Source organism: Haemorhous mexicanus, chromosome Z, assembly GCF_027477595.1.
Source record: "Haemorhous mexicanus isolate bHaeMex1 chromosome Z, bHaeMex1.pri, whole genome shotgun sequence".
NCBI classification, from domain to species: domain Eukaryota; kingdom Metazoa; phylum Chordata; class Aves; order Passeriformes; family Fringillidae; genus Haemorhous; species Haemorhous mexicanus.
In genome coordinates, this window is record NC_082381.1 from 86,467,401 (window position 1) to 86,488,223 (window position 20,823).

At 45.5% G+C, this 20,823-nt stretch overlaps 1 protein-coding gene across 4 annotated transcripts in view; it reads left to right on the top strand.

Annotated features, from left to right (window-relative positions):
- The window catches only part of SETBP1 (SET binding protein 1), a 267,689-nt gene that overhangs the window by 17,025 nt on the left and 229,841 nt on the right, over positions 1-20,823 (top strand). For all 4 annotated transcript variants that reach the window (XM_059836818.1, XM_059836819.1, XM_059836820.1 and 1 more), the window contains exon 2: positions 233-893. In XM_059836818.1, coding sequence (XP_059692801.1) covers positions 402-893 — 492 coding nt within the window. In that variant the 5' untranslated portion in view covers positions 233-401. The remainder of the gene's footprint in view (positions 1-232; positions 894-20,823) is intronic.

Below are 20,823 nucleotides of genomic sequence, written 5' to 3' on the forward strand. Positions count from 1 at the left end.
CATCAATTTAACAATAGAAATGGCAATTGTTCATTGCTTTGCAATGTTAGATCCAGCCCTCAGAAATGCTGGTGAGCCTTGGTTCCCACTTTCTCCAAGGAAAGCCCTTGAGATACTGCAGGGGAAGCCTGAGTGTGCCCTGTGCCTTGTTTCAAACATGCCATACTGATTTGATATATCTGTGCATGTGCTAACTTCCTTTTTTTTTTTTTTTTTTCCTTTCTTTTCACAGTGGCACATTTGGTCTCTTCTGAGCATCTTGCAGCCTCTGGGTGACCGGGACATTGAATTTGGTGGACAGTTGCCATTCGCTCCCTGGGATCATATCCACCCTTGCTTCCCTCATCCCCTTCTCTACTCCCCTTCCCTCCAACCAAACTCCAGGGCGTTGTGATATTGCCATGGAGCCCAGAGAGACTTTGAGCAGCTCACGGCAAAGGGGAGGTGAGGCAGACTTTCTGCCAGCTGCCGTCACCTCCACGAAGGCTTCGCCCGTCTCGGGCTGTGCAGGGGAGACGATGCTGTCTTCGTCAGGCGTGGGGAAAGGGATCCCGGTGAGCAGCGAGAGGCTGGAGCCTGAGGAAGAGGATGAGCTGGGTTCTGGAAGAGACGTGGATTCCACTTCCAATGCGGACAGCGAGAAATGGGTGGCAGGAGATGGCCTGGAGGAGCAGGAGTTTTCCATCAAGGAGGCTAACTTCACAGAGGGGAGTTTAAAACTAAAGATCCAGACCACCAAGAGAGCAAAGAAGCCCCCAAAGAACTTGGAGAACTATATTTGCCCTCCCGAGATCAAAATCACCATCAAGCAGTCTGGGGAACAGAAACTTTCCAGAACCGGGAAAAATAGCAAAACAACTAAAGAGGAGGACAGATCACACTCCAAAAAGAAGGTAGGTCCCATTCTTTTACATAATTCCAGAATGAGAGGAAGAGAGAAGGAATGACTCTTCTCAAACAATTTGTGCCCAAGGTATAGCCTTTGTAAGATCTGGCCTTGGAGGAGCACAGGGCAAGTATCATCCTGCACTGCCACGTATGCATCGGGAATGATCTTGAACTATCCTTCAGATGAACCAATTCAGAAGAGATCAAAAGTTCAACCGGGCTTCTTCTATTTTTGTATGTAATTGAGTTTTGAGATTAATGATTACATGAGTGAGAAATGAAGGAGCCCACTTCTAAACTGCTTTGTGCCTGAGCACTAATGCTCAAGCCTTTTGGCAGTTAAAGCATTCAACTGCATTTTTAAAATAGAGGTATGTGCATGGTGAACAATTGAATTCATTCCTGTACTTTGGGTGATGGGCTCCATTATTCTTGATTACAGCATTGTGTGAGTAGCACTATAGTTATGCTACACAAAATACTTCCATTATAAGTCTCATTTTCTTTGAGATGCATATCATTTTCTTGAAATATCCTTCTGCAGAGAAATTTTTGGTACTTAGGTCCGGATAAAAATTGAACTTTTTTTTATTTTTTCCCTTTTCTCAAGGATGAGAAAAGAAAAAAAATCCTTTCCTCATATGAGCTGTTTTCAGGAGCACCCTTTTGATTTGATGTTGGCTTGATTTTTCTGTAGTGTCGCCTACACTTAGTACATAGACCAAATTTAGTTTGAGTGTATTAAGCAGCACTGCTGGGGACACAAATTTTTGGATTAGTGGTATTTTCTGTCCTAAGCATTACCCAAGTATGTCTAGTCAGGTATTAGTAAAAATACTTCACCTCTGCCTCCTTAGTAACGCATAGGTTTCATGATGAGTTCAGACAGAACCCAGACTTGATAAAAGATGGACAAGTGTCTCCAAAACCTGGACAAATTGATCTGGGATTTAGGCACTCTCTGATTAGGGCTTGGGTCACAGCTTGGTTTTCCTGCTCATGCAGCTCTGACTCTTCTTCTCCCAGACCTCATACATGTGATGGGTGCTCAAAGGGCTGTGTGAAGCCTTGAGGAGACTAATTGCCTGGAGAAATTCTCCTTCACCTCTTCCTGAAGAAATCCTCCTTGGCAGACTGACATAGACCAAACCTGTCATGACTCAAAAATCACATTTTTAAGCATTGATATTTCCCATTGACTCAAGGCAGAGCCCAGGGAGATTAACATCACTCATTCCTGGAGTACTTTTCTTACAAGCAGAACTTGAAAACAAACTGAAAAAAAAACAATTCAAGGGGATTTTTTTTTCTCTTAATCTTTTAAATGATGTAGTGTATGGGCATGAAAGAGGTAGCTCTTTTTAACACAGCAGAGGTTTGGCCTTATAACGCTTTGAGAAAAGAATTTCCCACCTATTGAAAAGGATGAGCTGCCTTCTTAGCACCAAGTAATGTCTAATTTCTACTTTCCTGTCCTCCCTGAATGTTTTTAGAGGTCTCTGGGGAAGCAGCAGTTTTATGAGACTATGCTCAGTGACAGCAAAGATGTCACAAGCAATCCTTCCATAGCAATGTAGAGCAGAAAAAAAAGAACTGCAAACCCCTACTTACCATGCATGGGCTGTGGAGAATTTGACTGCACAAAACCAGAGCCCTCATTTCCATGTATCACCCAGTCTGATGGTCATGGAAGGTGTGTTCTTTTCTGTGTGGTCATCCAAAAGATTGAATAAATAAAGCTAAGCATAAGGAAGTTATGCACAAGAAAATCCCCAAACAAAAACCAAACAAACACAGTGGGAACAATAGTTTTAAAAAAACACCCTGTAGCATGGTTATGCTCAGGGTGATGACTTTATTGCAGGAGGATAAGGAGTCTGAAAGAAACAGACCATGGCTCAGACACGGCTGCATCCAGCTTGCACCTGCATTGCGAGGTCCGAGCTGGCTTGGGGCTGTGCTCACACACACCCTGTTCTCAAGCTGGGAGTGCTTTGGGTCAACACTGGTCTAATCTGGCCATTAAAACAAACAAAAAACCTCAGCACCCAGCAGGTGGGTGCTCTGAGCAGATGGGAAGAAGGCTGCTGCCCTGGTGCACCATTAGCATAACACCCAACGGCTGCCGCGCGGCAGCTGCTGAGCCGCAGCTGCGGCAGAGATGTCCTCAGCAGGGGTCTGGAAGACCCCAGTGCAATGATCTCAAGGGGTGTGCCTGATGCCTGGAGACCAGCAGCCTGCACCACCAGGATGGGGAATAACCTGTGTCCCTGCAGCCGGGGGAATTGCACACACGCCTCCCCCTTGGCTCGTGGGGTTCCAGGATCAGGCTGTGAACATCTCGCATCACGGGGTGATCAAAGGCACTGCAGAAAGGGAGGTTGGGAGCGAGGGGAGAAAAGTTCTGGTGCTGGCAGAGTGATTTCTTCTGTGGCCAATATCTATCTTGTGGTGGGTACAAAAATTCTGGGGGGGAAGATAACTAGGAGGAAACAGCAAGTTGAAATTTGCGTGGCTATGTAGCTCTCTGGTCTATCTGTGTGTTCTCCTGGAAGAGCAGAGCATGCAGGAGCCCCCTGCATTTTCTTGCATAACCATTGAGAGCTGCAGTAATTGTTGGGGGGGGAAAAAAAAAGTGATTTGTCACATTTAAATGGTTTTGGCGGTTTTGAAATTTCAGCGTTAGGCTGTTTTGATTGCCTGTTGCTTTAATCAGCACAAGCTCCAGAAAAGCAGCTCCTGGCAGCAGAAGGAGGGAACAACACATTTAAAGAGTGGGACAGACCTTCAGCTGGCATCAATCCACTGTCCTTTGTGGATTTCTGCCAGGAGAGTTTGGCCCAATGTACACATTTACCTTGCACATGGGAGCATTATTTGGGTTTACCACCTTGCTTGTGGATGCGGAGAATAGACACAGACTGAGCTGCAAGTGCCATTCTTGTGCCTTTGGTGGGTGGGAGTGGTTGTCCTGCACATCATGGAGTAGCACCCAAATTTATTTTTCCCCTGAGGAAGTGCAAACTCTATCAAGACTTGAAAAATCCCCTTGGTTTGTTGCATAATATTTCCAGCTACATCTCCAGCAGTCCCCAGTGCTTTGAAATACCACTTCAGCATTCTTGCAGGAGTTTCAATACACACAGCACAGAGAGCAAGTAATGAAAACATGGAAGCAATTTAAGTAACAGCATGTGGGTACACAAAGGACTGGTAATGCCAGCAATGTAAAAAGGGACTGTGAACTGGGGATATAGCATTTATTCAGTGGCCACTTAGGGAGGAAGAAGATATGCCTGTTTCTAAGCTTTACACTGCTCTGCTAATTAGGCAATAGGGGTTAGTGCTTGATTTCTAAAGCTGTGGTCCAGAGAGCAGCAGTGATTAGAAGGGGACTCTGTGGAGAGCCACGATGCTCATGTGCTGAGGGCCAGGGTTTTTGCCTTTGATTCCAGCTGCTACACTATATTAAAAGACATAAACATGTATTAAATACTTTCCTCATGTTGCTTTTCCGTGTGAGCAATCGCCCCAGGGATGTTATGCGATCCTGAATGGGAGGGGAGGGAATTCAGGTGAGGATCTTGCTGGGTGCAGCTGCTGATGCCCCGGAGTGGGGAGGGAGGCAGGGGATGAGAGAATACCAGCGTTGGGAACCTCTGCTCTGCTGGCTTGAATGCCTGGCTGCAACGCAACAACTTTTGGGGTTTCTTTTAAGTCCAGACCATGCCAAGTTTCACATCGGCCTCCCTCACTTAAAAAAGAAAAAAAAGAGTAAGGGTAGTTTCCTAACCCCTTTCCCGGGGCTGCTCAGAAGTTGAATCACAGCTTGAGCTGTTTATTTGGCTGCTTGTGTGGCAGTTGGAAAGTGCACAAATGTTCTGTAAGAGTTTTCTCTTGTTTCAACCCTTTGGCACCTGGGGATGGAGTGGGCTGAACTGTTGCCACTTCTAAACCCACAAATAGCTCCATTTCATTTAGTCTGATTGGAGAAGGAGAGAGGGAAGGAGGGAATAAAAAAGCCAAGAGCCCAGAGGATGTCCTGCTGGCAGGCTGGCAAGCCCAGCAGCTGCTGCTCTCTCACCTGCAGTAGGGTTGTTCGAGTCAACCACCTCAGCAATACTAAAGGTGCTTTTTTCCTTCAGATAAGGAAACATGTTATCAGTCTGGAAGAATACTGAAAGTGTGGTACCAAATGCAATGAAGCAACCTATCAGCATTCCCTGCCTGCCATGTAGCATTTAACAAGTCCCAGATGAACAGTTATTTCTCTGATTTTGTTTTATTTCCTTTTTTTTTGTCCCTACCCTGCATTTATTTTTTGTTGTTGGGTTTTTTTTTCCTATTCTCTTATGTCTGTAAGCACTTCATTTTCCACCCCTTCTTTCTTTAGGCACAGCCTGACAAAGGTTCTTTGCAGCTTTCATGATACACATAATGTCTTTCAGAGGATGTAAGCTGTGGTTTTGTAATTATTACTGCACTAGGGTTTTTTGAGAGCTTGGGATGGGTGAGTGCATTTTACTGCTGAGAGATAAGCACAGCAGCAAGTCAATTGGAAGTAAAGCTTCCTTGTGTGCAGTCAGAGGAAACTCTATCTCTGAATTTTCTAGCAATGTTTTTTTTTTTTTTTCCTTGAGTTTTTGTAGGTGTTGGCCATTTCTCTGCAGGCAGCAGTTCTAACATTGTCCCCCTTGAAATTCAGTTCACAGTCTTCCTTTTCACTGCCCCACATATGCAACTTTTTCTGGTGATTCACCTTTCATGGAAGACTCATTCATGTGCCCTCACCATTGCTGATGCCAAATTGATTTTTGCCTTTTTTCTTTTATATTCTTTTATTATATTCCTATATTCTTTACACATATATTTGTAGCTTTGTAGCCTATCATAGTATTTATAGGTAGCATTTTACCTACTCTATTGGACAGAAAGATAAACTGAATTCCCTAGCAGCTCTAAGCTGGGGGTCCAAGGTTAGATTCTTGGGGAAGCCAAGGTTGAAACTAGCTGTCCAAGACACATTTTCATAAAGTTCCTATATAAAAGAGAGGGAATTGAAAGAAGGTTGAACCAGGAAGGAATTACCTCCCCACTGATGTCTCTAAGTAAGGATTTTTGTCAGATATGCCAATTTGCTAAACAAATAAAAATTATGTATCCATTATGGGGCCCATCTTCAGCATTTTCCACCTGGCGAATTGTGCACCTAAGGATCCTGGTAAAGGTAACCCCTTTTTATCACCTTACTGTGTCTGGCTTGTGTTTTAGCACCAGAAAAAAGGCATCATTGCCCGCCTTCTTCTTCCACAGAGGATCACAAGTGCTCCCCCTCCTCTCCTTCCCCCTTCTTTTTATTGATGACTGCACATTGCACTTTCCCTCCAGGTTCTCGTGCGCATCTGCAGGTCTTGCTGCATTACCCCTGTGCCAGACTCATCTCCCCGGTGATTTGTGTGCATGATCATCCAATTGCTCACCATGCATGCTTATCCCTCTTTGCTAGGGGCATCCCTGTGCAAGATGTCATCTGAGTCAGCTCTTCCTGTTGTAATCCCAAATGTGGCCCAGGGGGTTGACATAAGTGCTCGGCCTAGTGAGGAAAAGAAGGTACTTGCGGGTCAGTCGAACCTGCTTGAAGTGGTAGGGCTTGATTTACAGCTTCTTTTTCTTCCCCTCCCTCTCCCCTCCTTTCCAAAGGATGTAACATCCACAGTCCCTTCAGCTTGGACCTGTTTCTGTGCTGGTTTAGTCCTTGTTCTTTCTTTGTAAAGCCTTAAGGCAGCTCTGTGATGCTTGTGGCGGCTACCTGGAGCTCACACCAGCAGAGTAGAGCTCAGCCTCTTCCCAGGCTATGGTATAATCATAGAGCCCCAGAACTGCCAGCACAGTGGAGGAGTGTTCTTCCAGCTGCCTCCAAGGCGAACCTGGCTCTCGAGCAGCTGAGAGATCAATGCAGAGTTGCTCTAACAGGCACAAGGCTCCTGGCATTTTTAGTCTTTCTACACAAGTGCATGGGTGCAAAGATACACAAACTCAGCTCTTTGATAGTCATCCCAGGTGCCCTTCAGGCCAGCTTTTCTTTCTACCACATTGTTGAAGGCACAAATGAAACAGCTGCAGTTTGGTGGTCTCCCACCTCAGGTATCTTAGGCTCGCTGCAAAAAAAACCCAAGAATGAATGGTGGGGGCTTTTTTGGGATTTTGGTTTGTGTTTGTGATAAAATTAATTTCTTCACTTAAGAAACCAGTTTTTCCAGGAGGTGAGGACAACTTATGTTCATCCTGATCCATGAAGGCACCTGAGGTGCTGACACTGGGAGCTGAGTCATCTTGATCCCCCACACAGCCATCTGGAGGAGGCTGATCCCACCTGAAGGTGGTTCAAAGACACTCCATGAAGAGGTGGAGGGCTGGATCCCAGATTTACCCTTCCTTTTCCTCCAAAGCTTGCTGGAGAAGTGTCTGTTTTGCATCATGTCCTGGATATCTGGATATCTTGTGACAGGAATAAGGCAGAGTGTCTTTTCCAGCTCAGTGCCCTGCATGAGCCAGCTTATGCCCATCCCTTAGTTCTGTCTGCTCCCAAAGAATTGTGGTGTTTTTTTTTTTTTTTGTTTTTGCAACTAATCAAGTGGGTGCTAAAGAAGCAAACATCTGTCAGTGAAGGGATGGGCTGAGGAAATGTAAGCAGGCTTTTTTCTGCTGAACACAGTGCCAAACAAGGAAGACTTGGTGTACTTGAATAGCTGCCATACGACCAGGGCTTGGGGAGGCTGTCTGTGTTGAGGACAGGTTTTGTTTTGCAGCAGTCTCTCCCTCCCACAGCTGAGTTTCGATGGCCTTGCCTTCTGTGACATTTCCTTGTTTACTTATGCTGTGTCTTTATCTTCCAACCATGACAAAATATCCACAGGCCTGGTGTTGGGATTGAGGAGATGCTGCAAGGAAGCAACTGGGACAAGTGCAGGAAGCTGGGGGTCCAGGTGGAGGTCCTTAGCCCCACTCACCAAACTACAGGTGTCATACAGGAGGACAGGGTGCAAAGCCTTGGCCAAATTGCTGTTGTTTCAAAAGCACTGTGGCCTCCAGGCTAACAGAGATGGAGATGTGATGTGCTGGCATGTACACCGAGGGCTGTAAACTGGTTGTGCTTTCAGTCACAGAGATTTTGGGGTTCAGTCCTTCACATACATTATCGTGTTCTTCCAGCATCAGCTTTTGCTTGCAGTGCTTTCTCTCCTCCCCTTCCAGGCATGCTTGACCACAGATACCTTCTGATTTACCTATGGACTTTTCATGTTGACTTCCTTTTTCACACAAATACACACACACTAAACACACACAGCCCCTCAGGTCGGGACTGATTCTTCCCATGCTTCATTCCTAGATGGGATTCTTGCTGGCCCCATTCTCTGCCCAGCAGTGGGACTGAGTGATGGACCTGTCTTAGTTCATTTGAAGGGAAAGCTTGTCTTTACCTGGTGCCCTCAGCTTGCCTTTCCTTTTGCCTTTTTTAAGATAACAAAGACTTGTAAGAGTTGGTTTCTGGCCACTTTCCTCCTATGTGAGTTCTCTGGTGTCTAGTGATGAATGAACTTTTCAGCTAAGCTCTTTCTCAGACCCTCTCAGAGCTCCCTTTCTTCTGGCCAGAGAACAATTTGAATAAAATATGTTAAAATATTCTATCCCAAAGATTGTGATTTTGCATCACATTTAATCAAAACAGGATAAAATATTCAAAAAACATTTAGGAAAGAGGATTGTGCAGGCAGGCAAGGACTTTGTGTGTGCATTCACATACACACAGACACCATGTGACCATGTTAGCCTTGTTTCCTTAGGAAACTGGTCTAAAAATATACAGAATAAACATGAATTGTTTTGCTTTTTTAATGCTGAGACTTTTCCAACTCTTGGACCTTAAAATGATTCCATTTCAGAAGTGACCCTCGAGGACGAGTCCAGTTAGCTGTGTTTTCATAAGAGCATTATTGTCCACTTCTTGCCATGACTTCTAACACAAGTTAGGCCAGTGGCTGTTGGCTTATTCATTTCAGGACTAAAGTGCTATTTCTACATCACGGTTATATTTGGACACTGAGCTGCAGGTGGTTACTGTGAGGAAAGGGATTCTCAAGCCATGGCATGTTTACCAGTAGCATGACACTGCTTTTCACGTGGACAGCAAACTATACTTCTCCAGACTGGGCAGAGTAGTATCAGTCCAAATATCTTCTTCTTCTTTTTCTTTTTTTTCTTGGAGCTACAGGCTAGCAGTGAAAAGAACAGCATGAAGGCCAAGGTGTCTTACTACAGGTTGCAAATGGGATTGTATACCTGAGATCTGGCTTGGAGTGTGGCCAAGACAGGTTAGCTGAAGATGAGGACATGGTCATTCAAGATAGACAGTCAACCACAGCTGAACCAAATGGGGTTTTAAGGTGCTGTCCCATGCTGCTCTTGTGCATCCATGTCTGCTGTTGGCAGGTCCTGTACAGGGAAGGCATCAGGAGAGCCTGTCATCCCACAAGAATTTCACAAATTCTGTATAGAGAGGGATAAGTGGAACCATCTTGTCTATCGGTACAGAATGTGCAATAGAGCAATGAGATTAAGTGACTCACTCAAGGAGCCTGTCACAGGCCAGGTTAATGCTCAAACCTTTTTCACTGAGCTGTGGTTACTTAACCATGACACAGTTGAGTCTCCCAGGGGTGGCCTGATCTCCAAGCATGGAATGCAGAGCCCTTCTGGAAACCAGTCCTCTTCTAGCTGTCATTTAAACAGATCAATTTTTTTACAAAATAGTAAACTCTCTGCATCTTCACTGCTCACTTAAAAATAAAAGTTATCTCAGGGAAGAGCTGGGGCTGGATGCAGAAATAAGGGGGTGGAGTTTTGGGGCCGGTATGCAATCAGTTGACCTAGATGCCCTTAATAATCCCTTCTGGTCTGTAAACCCTAAAATGTGGTAAGAGTTGAATGAGGAATATCTACTGGAGGACTCATTATCTTTTCATCAGTTTCTCATGGCTGTCTCTCACCTGGGTGGCAAGGTTTACAGAGAGAGACGGTATCTTTTTATCGACATTGGGTGTTACAAAAACTCTACCACTATAAACTTGGGTGGCTCATTGAGGAATTCCAGTACTTTGCAGCATCCTAACTTCATGCGAGCTGCTCTCCCTCCACATGGCTGAAAGATGAGAATCAGCCCGGAGGAGATTTGTGGGCAATTCTGACTTGCCCAATGCTCTCGCTTTCCAAAGGAATGTGGTGGCACAAACAAATGAGCCAGAGGACAGGGCCCCCCTCTCTCCATGCTGAGGACCGTGACAGGGAGAGGGCTGAGCAGTGGACTTCAGTGAGTCACCATGATCACACCCTCGCCTCACTGCAGGGCAAGTCACTGCTTCCCCAGCTGGTGCTTCTGTGAGAAAGCACTTCTGTAACTTGGTTGGCAAACAGTTCCCAGGAGGATGTGTAGGAAACAGTTTCCTCATACCTCCGAGGTAGAGCTTACACTGGGATTACTAAATAATCAGTCGTGTCCCCTGCTCCTCAGGAGAACATTGTGGCAGCCTGGGTAGCTTCACCAAAACTTTACCTGCAGTATTCCCAGGTGGGTAATTTGATGAAAGGTCACCCTTAAGACACTAAGAAAAGTATACCTGAGGCAGATATACTGGGGAGCAGCAGCACTAACAGGGTCAAGATCAGCCCTCATTTCTGCTTCCCACCGAAGTCTATTCAGCTGCAGGGACAGTCCCTACATTAGTCATCTATCTAATCTGCATTAACAGGGAGCTTGAAGGCATTTCTTCATTGCATCTTCCACTGGGAACTGATGCTGTTGGATTTACAAGGTATTCTGGTTCTTATATCCTATGTTGTGTGCAAGTTGGATGGTGATAATTAATTTGTCCTGTCCGTTTTATGACATTGTGTCCACCAGCACACAGCTGGTGAAGTTCTCTTCTCAAAGACAGCCTCTTGCTTTCCATGAGATACTTTTCTTCAATAATTTATGTACCCAGCAGGACAAATACCCTCCAGCTTTTTCTCTCTTTGGTCTTAATTCCATTGCACCATTGGTAATTATACTCCTGATTTGAAATTGGGGGTGGGGGGTGGGGGGGGGGCGTGGGAAAGCCTATTTGCTTCTGTGACTACAGTTCAGCCATCACAGGAAGAAATGAGGAGAGGGTGATGGGGAGGGACTGATCTGTCCTTGAGCCATCAGCTCTGGGCGTGGGCAGGAGCTGCTCTTAGTCACTGGGGGACAACAACTGCCAGCATGCTCCTTGGGAATCTGTGACAAAACAGGGAGCCTCTGAGGGAGGGCAGCACGTCCTTTGCTGCTCCCTGTGCTGTGGCTGGCAGCTGTGGTGCATAACCAAGCCATGCTTCATCCCTGGAGCCAGCTTGAGTCCTTGGGATGCAGAGCTTTGGGCTGTAATTTGGCTGTTCGTGTTATCTAGAGGATGTTTAAAAGAAAAAGGAGGGTAGCCTGTGATACACAGCCAGATGCACAACCTGGGGCATTTGAGTGTGATAGAAGAGCTGGCAGTGATTTATTGTTGGCTTTCTGCATTGGCTGGAGTACATATCACCGATATATATGCAGAGCTTTGGTAAAGTAGGACTGTTGCAAATTACTCTCTAAATTAGTCTTTTACTTATACATTATTTTGGCCACTGAATTTCACTTCAACCTGCTTAGATGTTGGTGTTGAAGATTGTCCTGAGGTAGTGAATAGGTGGGAGATGGAAACCCTGTCTCTTTTTAGTCAATCTGACCTCACTTAATCTAATATACTCAGCACGAGCCCATGGGGTACAGCAGCTGTGTGCTGGAGATAGAAGTCGACTCAGTCCATCTTGGCCACATGGTTTAATAGGCCTATGAAATCTCTGGGTCAAAGGCCAGCCACCATGCCCATCTTTGTCACATCTCAGTGATGTGTATCCTGGCAGGTTTTTCTTTTTGTTCCTCCCCGGCATGGAAAGAACCATCTGCCAGATTGGCTTTCATAAGAATTTTGAAAAATACCAATTTCCCTTTGTTGAGTGGGGTGTGTGTGAGGGGGTGGGGGCACACAGGACAGAAGGAGGAAGGAGAGCCTGACCTAAAACCAAGCCAGTATTTTCAGGGATTTTAGAATAGCTTGTATTGTGTTTCCTACTCCCCAAGGAAGGGTTGTCCTCTTTCTTCTTTTCTCTTTGATTCGATTCCCTGCCACTCTGCGAGCAAGTCAGAAGCTGCAGCTGCTGCTGTCAGCTGGGAAAGGGAGTCCCCTTGTTTAAAAACCATGTGTTAATCCCTGGTTAGAAAAAGTAGAAATGCTTTATGCTCCCCTTTTAGCCCCCTTTTCTCTCTGCATCTTGACTGCCTGCCCAGAGACTTGCTACTTGTGTGAAACCAGATGCAGGTTGACACCAAAGAGACTCAACAAGGACCACAGGTAGCATGAAGGTCTTTAAATAAATAAGCCCAAAGCCTGGGCAAAGTGAACAAATACAGTTTTGAGAGTAGGGTGGGAGTCAGAAAGGACAAGTGGATTATGAGGTCTGGGGGAAAATTGTGGAGAGCTTTAGGAGTAAGGAGAGCCGTTTTTGTCATAGCTGATGGACACAGATGGGTAGAAGTGTTTGCTCAAGGGGCCTGTGCTTTGTTCCCAAGGAAAAGCCAGCAGCCCAGTGGGAGAGGAATTTAAACAGTGAGGTAAGGAGAAAGGAGGATTTGGGCTCTGCCAGATGGAGACAGCCATGTAGGCAGTGCTGGAGAGGGTCTGATGGGTAAATAAGAGGTCCAAGGGGCTCAGTACGTATAACATCAGGTATGATACCACAGCATTGATGGGTGAGTGAAAAAGGTGGCCTGGGGCTGAAACAGGAGAGAAAGAAAGGGTTTTGATTTTGACCACCAAAAAACACCTTCCTATCTTTTCTAGTAAAACAAGAAAATGAATCACCACAAAGACAGAGAAAAGGGACTTAGATGATGGATGGTACTTACAGAAAAATGAAGGCAGTGCCCTGTAACAGTCATAGATCATAGAATGATTTGGGTTGGAAACCCTTGCCACGAGCAGAGGCAACTTTAAGGCCATGTCACCTCTATTGGTAGAACAGAGAACAGGTTTTCAGCTCGGTCCTAAGGTTTTGAAGCAGAAAACGGAAGCAGACAGACGTGTATCACCCGGGGCCACTGGAGAAGGCATCACACCACTGCAGCCAGGACCCCATGGCTCGGCCGGATCGGTCACATCCCCCACCATGCCCCAACTCTCCCTGTCCGCAGGCTGCAAGAAACAACAGGGCTCCCCGCAGGCTCTTCCTGCCACCCTTTGCCAGATGTGCCGCTGCGGGCAGGGACAGCGATGCCCACCCACCATGGGCAGCAGGTGGGCCAAAGCTCCGGCGCTCGGGCCGCTCCCCAGCAGATCATCGTGACCTCTGCTCCGCGGTTTGGGGGACAGGAAGGAGCCAGCAGCCACGGTCTGCACCCCGGGCTGCTGCCGTGCCTTCCCCGCCGTGGCCCCTCGTTAATAAAGAGGTGTAATTGGGAGCCCTCCCTCCATCCCGTCTGGTGTGAGGCCATTTGTGAGGCGGGGGAGGAGGAGGGGCAGGCCCGGCTCTGAGCGGGGAGGGGGCTGCGGGGGAGAGAGCGAGGGAAATCGCCTTTGTTTGTTCAAGTAATTTAGGCCTCAGATGGTTTTTTTTGAGAGAGAAAAGCAAAAGGAAGGTCGATCTGCGCTGGCGAAGGTGTGCTCCTAGTGCATGAAAATATCCCGAGAGCAGAGGGGACAAAGTGCAGGGAAGAAGTGTGGATTTAAGCGTTTTGCATTTTCTTCTCAAGTTTGTCAGGCGAGATGCGAATCTTGGAAGAAGCCCAGCCAATAACAAAAAACAAACAAACAAAAAACTAACCAACTGAGCAAAAAAAAAACAAACAAAAAATCCCCCAAAAAAACCCAAAAAACAAAAAACAAAAAACCGTACCTAGGAAAGAAGTTTGGTCTGCTTAGCTGGCTGAAGGGAAAACAGGAGAGTTGCTGGGTTTTGCCGCCAATGAATTTTGTTTCTGTTTTATGTGTGCTAGCACATTGCTTTTGGAGTCAAGATTTTCTATTTCATGTGCACTAACACACTGCATTTGCTGTTAAGAGTGCAGCTTTCCTATGCCTCCCCATTTCACATCAACCCTGTTAGACATCTCTTTTTAAAATGAGAATAGATAATCAAACAAGTGACAAACGTTCCTCTGTTCATTTTAGGTCAAAGTAAAACTCACATTTAAGCCTCGTTGAAAGACCTAAACTAAATTGAAGATGTCTGCACTGTGAAGGGTGGGCTTTGCCATTGAAGCCCTTGTGTTTCAACTGTGTGAAAGTTGAAGAAAAATGCACATGGGATATGCAGAATTTAATTTTTTTTTTTTTTTAAGTTAGAGAATAGGGCAGTGGTGTGAAAGAAAGAATTAGTTATGGCAAATCTTATTAGTGTCCATTGTAAGCAGAGAAGCAGAGACATATGGGACCACTTGCAAAATTATTTCTTGTTTATTCAGGTTCGTAACCGAAGCAAATTTTTTTGCATAGTGTCATTTATTTGGCAGCTGGAGGGGTGTGGAAGGTGTGCGTCTATGAAGCAAAAAGGGGGGAAGAGAGAACACAGTATTGGTATTCCATTAAAAGTGATGCTCAGTGCTTTGTTTGTCAGGTTTTGGCAAGGCTTTTTGCTTTGAAAGCCATTCAGAGAGGATCGAAGCAGATGGCAGGGAGATCCTGTTTGTGTTATTTTTGGACATTCCCATTGAAAGTCTCAGATTGTTGTCCTTTTTCCCCCTTCCCCCACTCATGCATGTTTTTCTTTCTTCCTTCCTTTCCCCTTTTCTTCTTGAGAACATTTTTATTTTTTTAAAGCATATATTATTAATCATGCAACATCACCTAAGAGCTGGGTGTGTTCCTGGTGAACCAAGCTGTGGCTAGTTTATATTTTTGTCTGCCTAAAATCAGACAAAGCGGTGGGAGGACTGTGTCCTGAAGCAGTACAAGCAGAGTTAGGAGAGTGAGCTGGGAAGCCAGACTGCCATTTTGTGGGGTTCAGCTCAAAAGCAGCACTTCTCCCTGGCAGACCAGCAGCTGTATTAAGCCCCGGCAGCAAGTTTAGATTGAAGGTCTCTGATAAACCAACTTTAGTGATCCCCATCCTTTCTAAGCCCTTGTGGAGGACAGGACGAGCTGTAGATAGACTGGAAAACTGAACTAGCCCCTGGCTCTTTGTGGTGGTCTTCCCATGTCACTGGTCAGATTCGTTGGTTTCAGGCAGTCTGGAAAGCTTTTGTTCTGCCATCATCAATGCCCAGATTGAGGTAGAAAGAGAGAACTTCGTTGCCTCACATTGCTGGTATAAACAGTTTCCCTGAGCAGTAATTTAGTTTTGAATAACAGCGCTGGAAATGTCTGCAGTGCTTTTCATGTGGAAGTCTTCACAGAAGCCCTTCACAACCTTTGTGCAGGCAATCCAGCAAAGCTGAGCCTGGTCCAATCAGTTAAAGCACTTGGCTAGCCCACGTCTATCAGCGGGGATGTGCACACACAAGGAGGATGGGAGGTCTTGGCTGCAGTTGGTATCCAAAAGTTCAGGTGATTCACCCGAAGCTCCTCCAGATGATTAAATCTCTTAAGCTAAGCTGGAAATCTCGAGGAAACAAGCATTATCATGCTCGTTCTGTCAGTGGTTATTCCCAGATAGAAGCAGATATTTAAATCCTCAAGTCTTTGCATAAGGTGATATTAGCAGTACTTTGGCACAGGAAAATGGTTTACAAGGACATAAAGCTTTGGCCCAGAAAAATAAGCAAATGAACTTTACAGGTTTCACTTTTACTACTGTAACACTAAAACACAGTTCAGTGCAGGTTGTGTTTGAGTTCAAGGTGATGATTCATCTTGGTTTTTAGATTGATTGAACCTGTATACCCACATCCTCAATCTTTTTTTTTTTTTAACTGGTGCACTGAGGGAATCCACTTCATAAACTCTCATTTTGTTCTTAATTGAATGAACACCCAGAAGTCTTTCATGTGCATTGCAGCACTTGAGTATCAGTGCTGTAGTTGCCAGGTGTTAGTGGGTGACCCATTATGTGTGAAGTGATGTCCCTTGAGGTGCATTTTGTTGGCTGCAATAAGCTCTGGAGGGGAAAAAATAAAAATAAAAAAAAAAAACGAACCAATCTTCACCTTCCTCTCACTTGTTATCTCTTGCTGGATGATGAACATCCCCTTGGCAGGATTTTTGGTCTGCAGTGCTGACTTTTGTGCCTGACTTATTAAAGTTTGGCAATGCCTTTTTGTTACCTACTGGATGAGCCTTCTGCTCAGAGGAGCTTCCCCTGCTCCTGGGATGGCACGGCTGCTCTGCCCAGTGAGGATTTCCCTTCGAGGGCTTCCAGGGGTAAGGGCTTTCCTGGTCTGGCGCTTTGAGAAAGGAGCCAAGCAACAGTCTCAGCCTAGACAAAAGGCAAACTCGACCTACTATTTATGTAGTTACTTAAACATGATTTAACCTAAATAACACACACTGTGACTTGGGCAGGGGAGAGGGGGAAGGGGAGGAGAGGAGCTTGTTTCTAATGAGCCAGGAGACAGGACAATTAATTACATATGAAGGACAGATAACTGACAGCAAACTGTCTACAGTAGAGAGAAACAAAATACCAATGTGAACAATTAAAGCATCCATGTGATGGAAGGGTCAGCGATTTCTCATAGAGCAGGCGGCTGGGCACGGCCCTTAGAGAGCCACAGTGGATGCTTGGCTGAGCGGGAGGCTAGGTGGGCAGAGATTTTGGGGTCCTCCACCATCAAAGCTGAGCAGGCATTTCTGAGGCTGACAGGCAGCGCTCTGGGCATTATTTTCATCACATGCGCTTTTGACAGCGGAACTGTTAGCTACTAATCTCAGCAACACGTGTGGCGGGGAGGAGAGCGGGTGAGGCAGCAGAGCAAAGGCTCCACGGGCAATTAGGTACCTGCCTCAGGATGCTGCCAGCCACATGAAGAGGAGCTGAGATGATGGAGGTTTTCCTTCCCCTTTTCTTTTTTTTTCCCTTAAAAATTGTTAATTTTCCTCACATCCCCCGGATGTGGAAGCACAAATCTCAACTGCTGGCAGTTGAATTCTTTGAGGACCATGGTCAGAAATTTCCATCCTCCCTGCTCACCCTTTAACTGCGATGAAATCTGGCATCACTTATCACTCACAACACTCCTTTCATCCTCCCCTCTCTGCTGGCCCATCCTGCAGTCAGCCCCTGGCTGTAAAGGTTTGAAGGTAAAGGCCGATGGATTAGCCTAAGGAAGGGCCAAAGGTTAAATGAGCAGGGCTAGCAGCATGCAAAGGGCTAGGATTGAAATATTTGCTGAATGCTGACAGGCAGCAGAATAGAGGCAGACAAGTGGCAAATTCCTGTTTTCTCCCCTAATTGAGAAAATATTTTGGGTGGTATTCAGGCAGGCTGCAGATCAAGACAGGGAAAGTCAGCCAGCCAGGGAGGGAAGGATGGGAGGACTTTAATAAAAACACTATTTCCACTAAACATTTCCAAAAGCTTTGTGTTTATTCTTGCAGAAATCTCTGGAGTCTGAGGCTTACCTTTTGCTTGGTCATTTTTGCCGTGTAACTGCAGAGCCAAAGTGCTGCCCCTCTGAACTTGACATGTCTCAAAAGCAGAATTTGACCAATTCTTATTGTTTTTGCAGCTACAGAAGTTTTTCTTTCATTGAATAGAATGTAGTAGAAAGGTTTGAGTGGGAACGAGCCTTCAAGATCATCTTGTTCTGAGCCCCTGCCATGGTCAGGGACATTTCCACCTGATCAGGTTGCTCCAAGCCCCATCAAACCTTTCTTTGGAAGTCTAGCTTATTGCATGAAGGTGCTACCATGAAAAATCCAGATGTTGTGAGGATCCATCTCTCATCTGCTGGATGGGAGATTAATGAGATTTGATGATATATTGATAAAACATGACAACTACTCAACCCTCAATTTTATTTGCTTGTAACACGGATAATTCTCAGCTGTGTTTCAAGGCTGTGTAATGTGTGGTGGTCTTGTGTCTGGACAGGACTGTTACAGTCATTGTGGAACTGAAGAGAGAGAAATTGAGTTTTTCTGGTGCAGCACAGGTTGACTGCACTGATTTCTGCCTTGGGCCATCCCTCTGGCATGCCATGCTTGCTCTTGGATGTTAGTGGGAAGCTCTGGTGGCACTTGTGAGGAGGAAATTCCAGGTTGATGTTACCAAAAGCAGTTCACTCACCTTTCACACCCTGAAATCTTCCTTCAAGGGGTCATTTAATCCTGCAAATGCCCTCTGCCTTAAGCCTTCTGCTTTCCCCTTCCCTAAATGCTCCTTCAAAAGCTGATAATGTACTGAGAAGGTTTCAATTAATGCAATTTCCTTCTTTCTTAGAAATATGGTCTTAGTTAAGGAGTCGGGGAGTAGGGGAAGAAAGATGTAAAAAGAAACAGTTCCTCAAGCCAAAAAGCAGCATGAGGGTCAGCAAAGTTTATGTTCCCTTCTAAATGCTCTTGTCATAAAGCTGGGAGGCTGACTTATAAAATGTTTTCTGAAGCATGCCATAACTGCAGCAGAGGAAAGTTTTGGCAGGAGTGTACCCAGTTTGTGGCCAGCAAGTTGTGTTGCATTTGGGCTCTTGGAATCTCATGTGCTCCTTAAAGATGCCCAAGAGGCATTCAAGAGATTCCTAATAGTCAATATGAGCTTGGTTAAGGCCTCAGTATTTATCAACAGCTCCAAAACTTTATTGTTGAGCAAAAGGAAGGAAAACTTGCCTGGCTTTGTGGATCATCTTCTAGTGAGGCATGCTGAGGGCTGCCAGTGTTCCATTCTACTGGCCTTGCACCACAGTCGCTCCTGGAAAGCAGTTCACAGGGTTGGGGCAATATTCCTGATGCTGGAGCAAGGCAAGGGTTGATTCTTTTCCTGCCAGTGGCTATGAAGCAGCTGGTGTGTTGGTTGCTCAGCACTGCAGATTTTTGCCTTGTTTCAGGAGGCCTGTGATGGGAATCAAGGAGCACAGTAAACACCTTTCAATAGGGAAACTGAGGCACTAACAGAGAGTGTGTCCAGGGAAGGGAATGGAGCTGGAGATGGGGCTGGAGCCCCAGGAGCAGCTGAGGAAGCTGGGGGGTCTCAGCCTGGAGCAAAGGAGGCTAGGGGAGTACCTTCTGGCTCTGCACAACTCCCTGACAGGGGGGGACAGCCAGGGGTCAGGCTCTGCTCCCAGAGAACAGGGGCAGGATGAGAGGAAACAGCCTCCAACTGTGCCAGGGGAGGTTTAGATTGAATATTAAAAACTTTCATCACCAAAGGGCTATATCACCACCTCATGAGGGTTTAAAAGCCTCATGGATGTGGCACTTGGGGACATGGGTCAGTGGGCCTTGGCAGAGCTGAGGGAATGGTTGGACTCCATGATCTTTGAGTATTCTCCAACCTAAAAGATTCCATGCTTCTGTGCCTCCCTCTGCATAATGCTCTGTGTCAGCATGAGCTGAAAGTGAAGCCCCTGACTCATTCAGTCATCAAATCATCCTCCTGCCTTTAAATCATGAGTCTGTCTTGACCTTCCCTTACCCCCCTCAGTCTGTGCCTGGGTTGCACAGGGGAGAACAAAGTGACACTTGTTTGCCTCGTCCAAAGAGCTCACTCAAGCAGGTGATTGTCTTGCCTCCTTTTGCAGTCCCAAAACAAAGTGTTGAAGTGTTGTTCTGGGATGTAAAACATCCCATATATTCCCCTGGGACTGGATTTTTGCTTTCTAAGTGCAAGTGGCACTGAAAGGAAAAAAGGTCAAAATTGCAGGATAAGGGAAATAATTCCCAGGTGCTGAAATTAGGAGAAAGATGTGAGCACTCATCCTCTACACTGCTCACAGTGAGGGAGCAAGGGAGATTTAACAGCTTTAGCTGCAGTCTCTAAAGAGCTGATCCTTCATTTGTAACCCTGCCAGGAAAAAAAAGAAAAAAAAGAAAAAAGAAAAAAAAAAAACCCAAACAAGAGGATGAGAAGTCAATCAAATTCAGTTAAAAACTTGTTATTGTTTATTTGTTTTTGGGATGTTAAGAGGCCAGCCCATCTGAGACACACACAAAACTATGTCTTCCAACAAAACAGTGTCTTGCAGCAAGGACCATAGTTCTCAGCCACGAGCCCCTGTTCACCTCCATTTATGCCTTCTGAGTTGAGCAAGGGAGGTTTGGTTTTATTTAACCATGAATATTTTTAGTACATGTGCCACTTCATGTTCACATGAAGGTTTGAAGTTCTTAATCCAAAGAGTTTTGGACCTCAAAACCCAGGTGTATCCAGCATGCAAGCCAAGGAATTGGAAACATAGGTTTTGTGCTTAAAATGAAAGTAAACTTCCTCTGTTTTGATCTCTCTCCCTTCGAATAAAGGATATGACAGCTCACGCCATCCTCTGTGAGAAAAGAATTAAATCTACAAAGCACTTTGAACCCCAGAGTGATACCATTCATTTTATTTGGTCTGTTCTGGTTTCTAGTCAAAATGAGAGAAACACAAAAAGATCTTGAGTCAGTGCTGCTTTTGGTTTTTTGTTTAAATCTGAAAATGAAAGGGCAGCAAGACAGGAAATATAAACTGAAACAAAAAAAGAGACTTGAAGAAGCCCAAGAGAATTGGAAATCTAAACTTTGCCAGGGTGTCTTCAGTTGTAATGACCTGAAGGTTGAGCTCACCCCAGAGTGGGAAATTGTACTTTTTCATGCAGCAAAAAGAGAAGAGGATCTCTCAGGGGACTGATGATTCTGGTCACTTCAAAAGTTCTGATTTCTAAAATAATTCCCATAATACCAGCCTCTTACTATG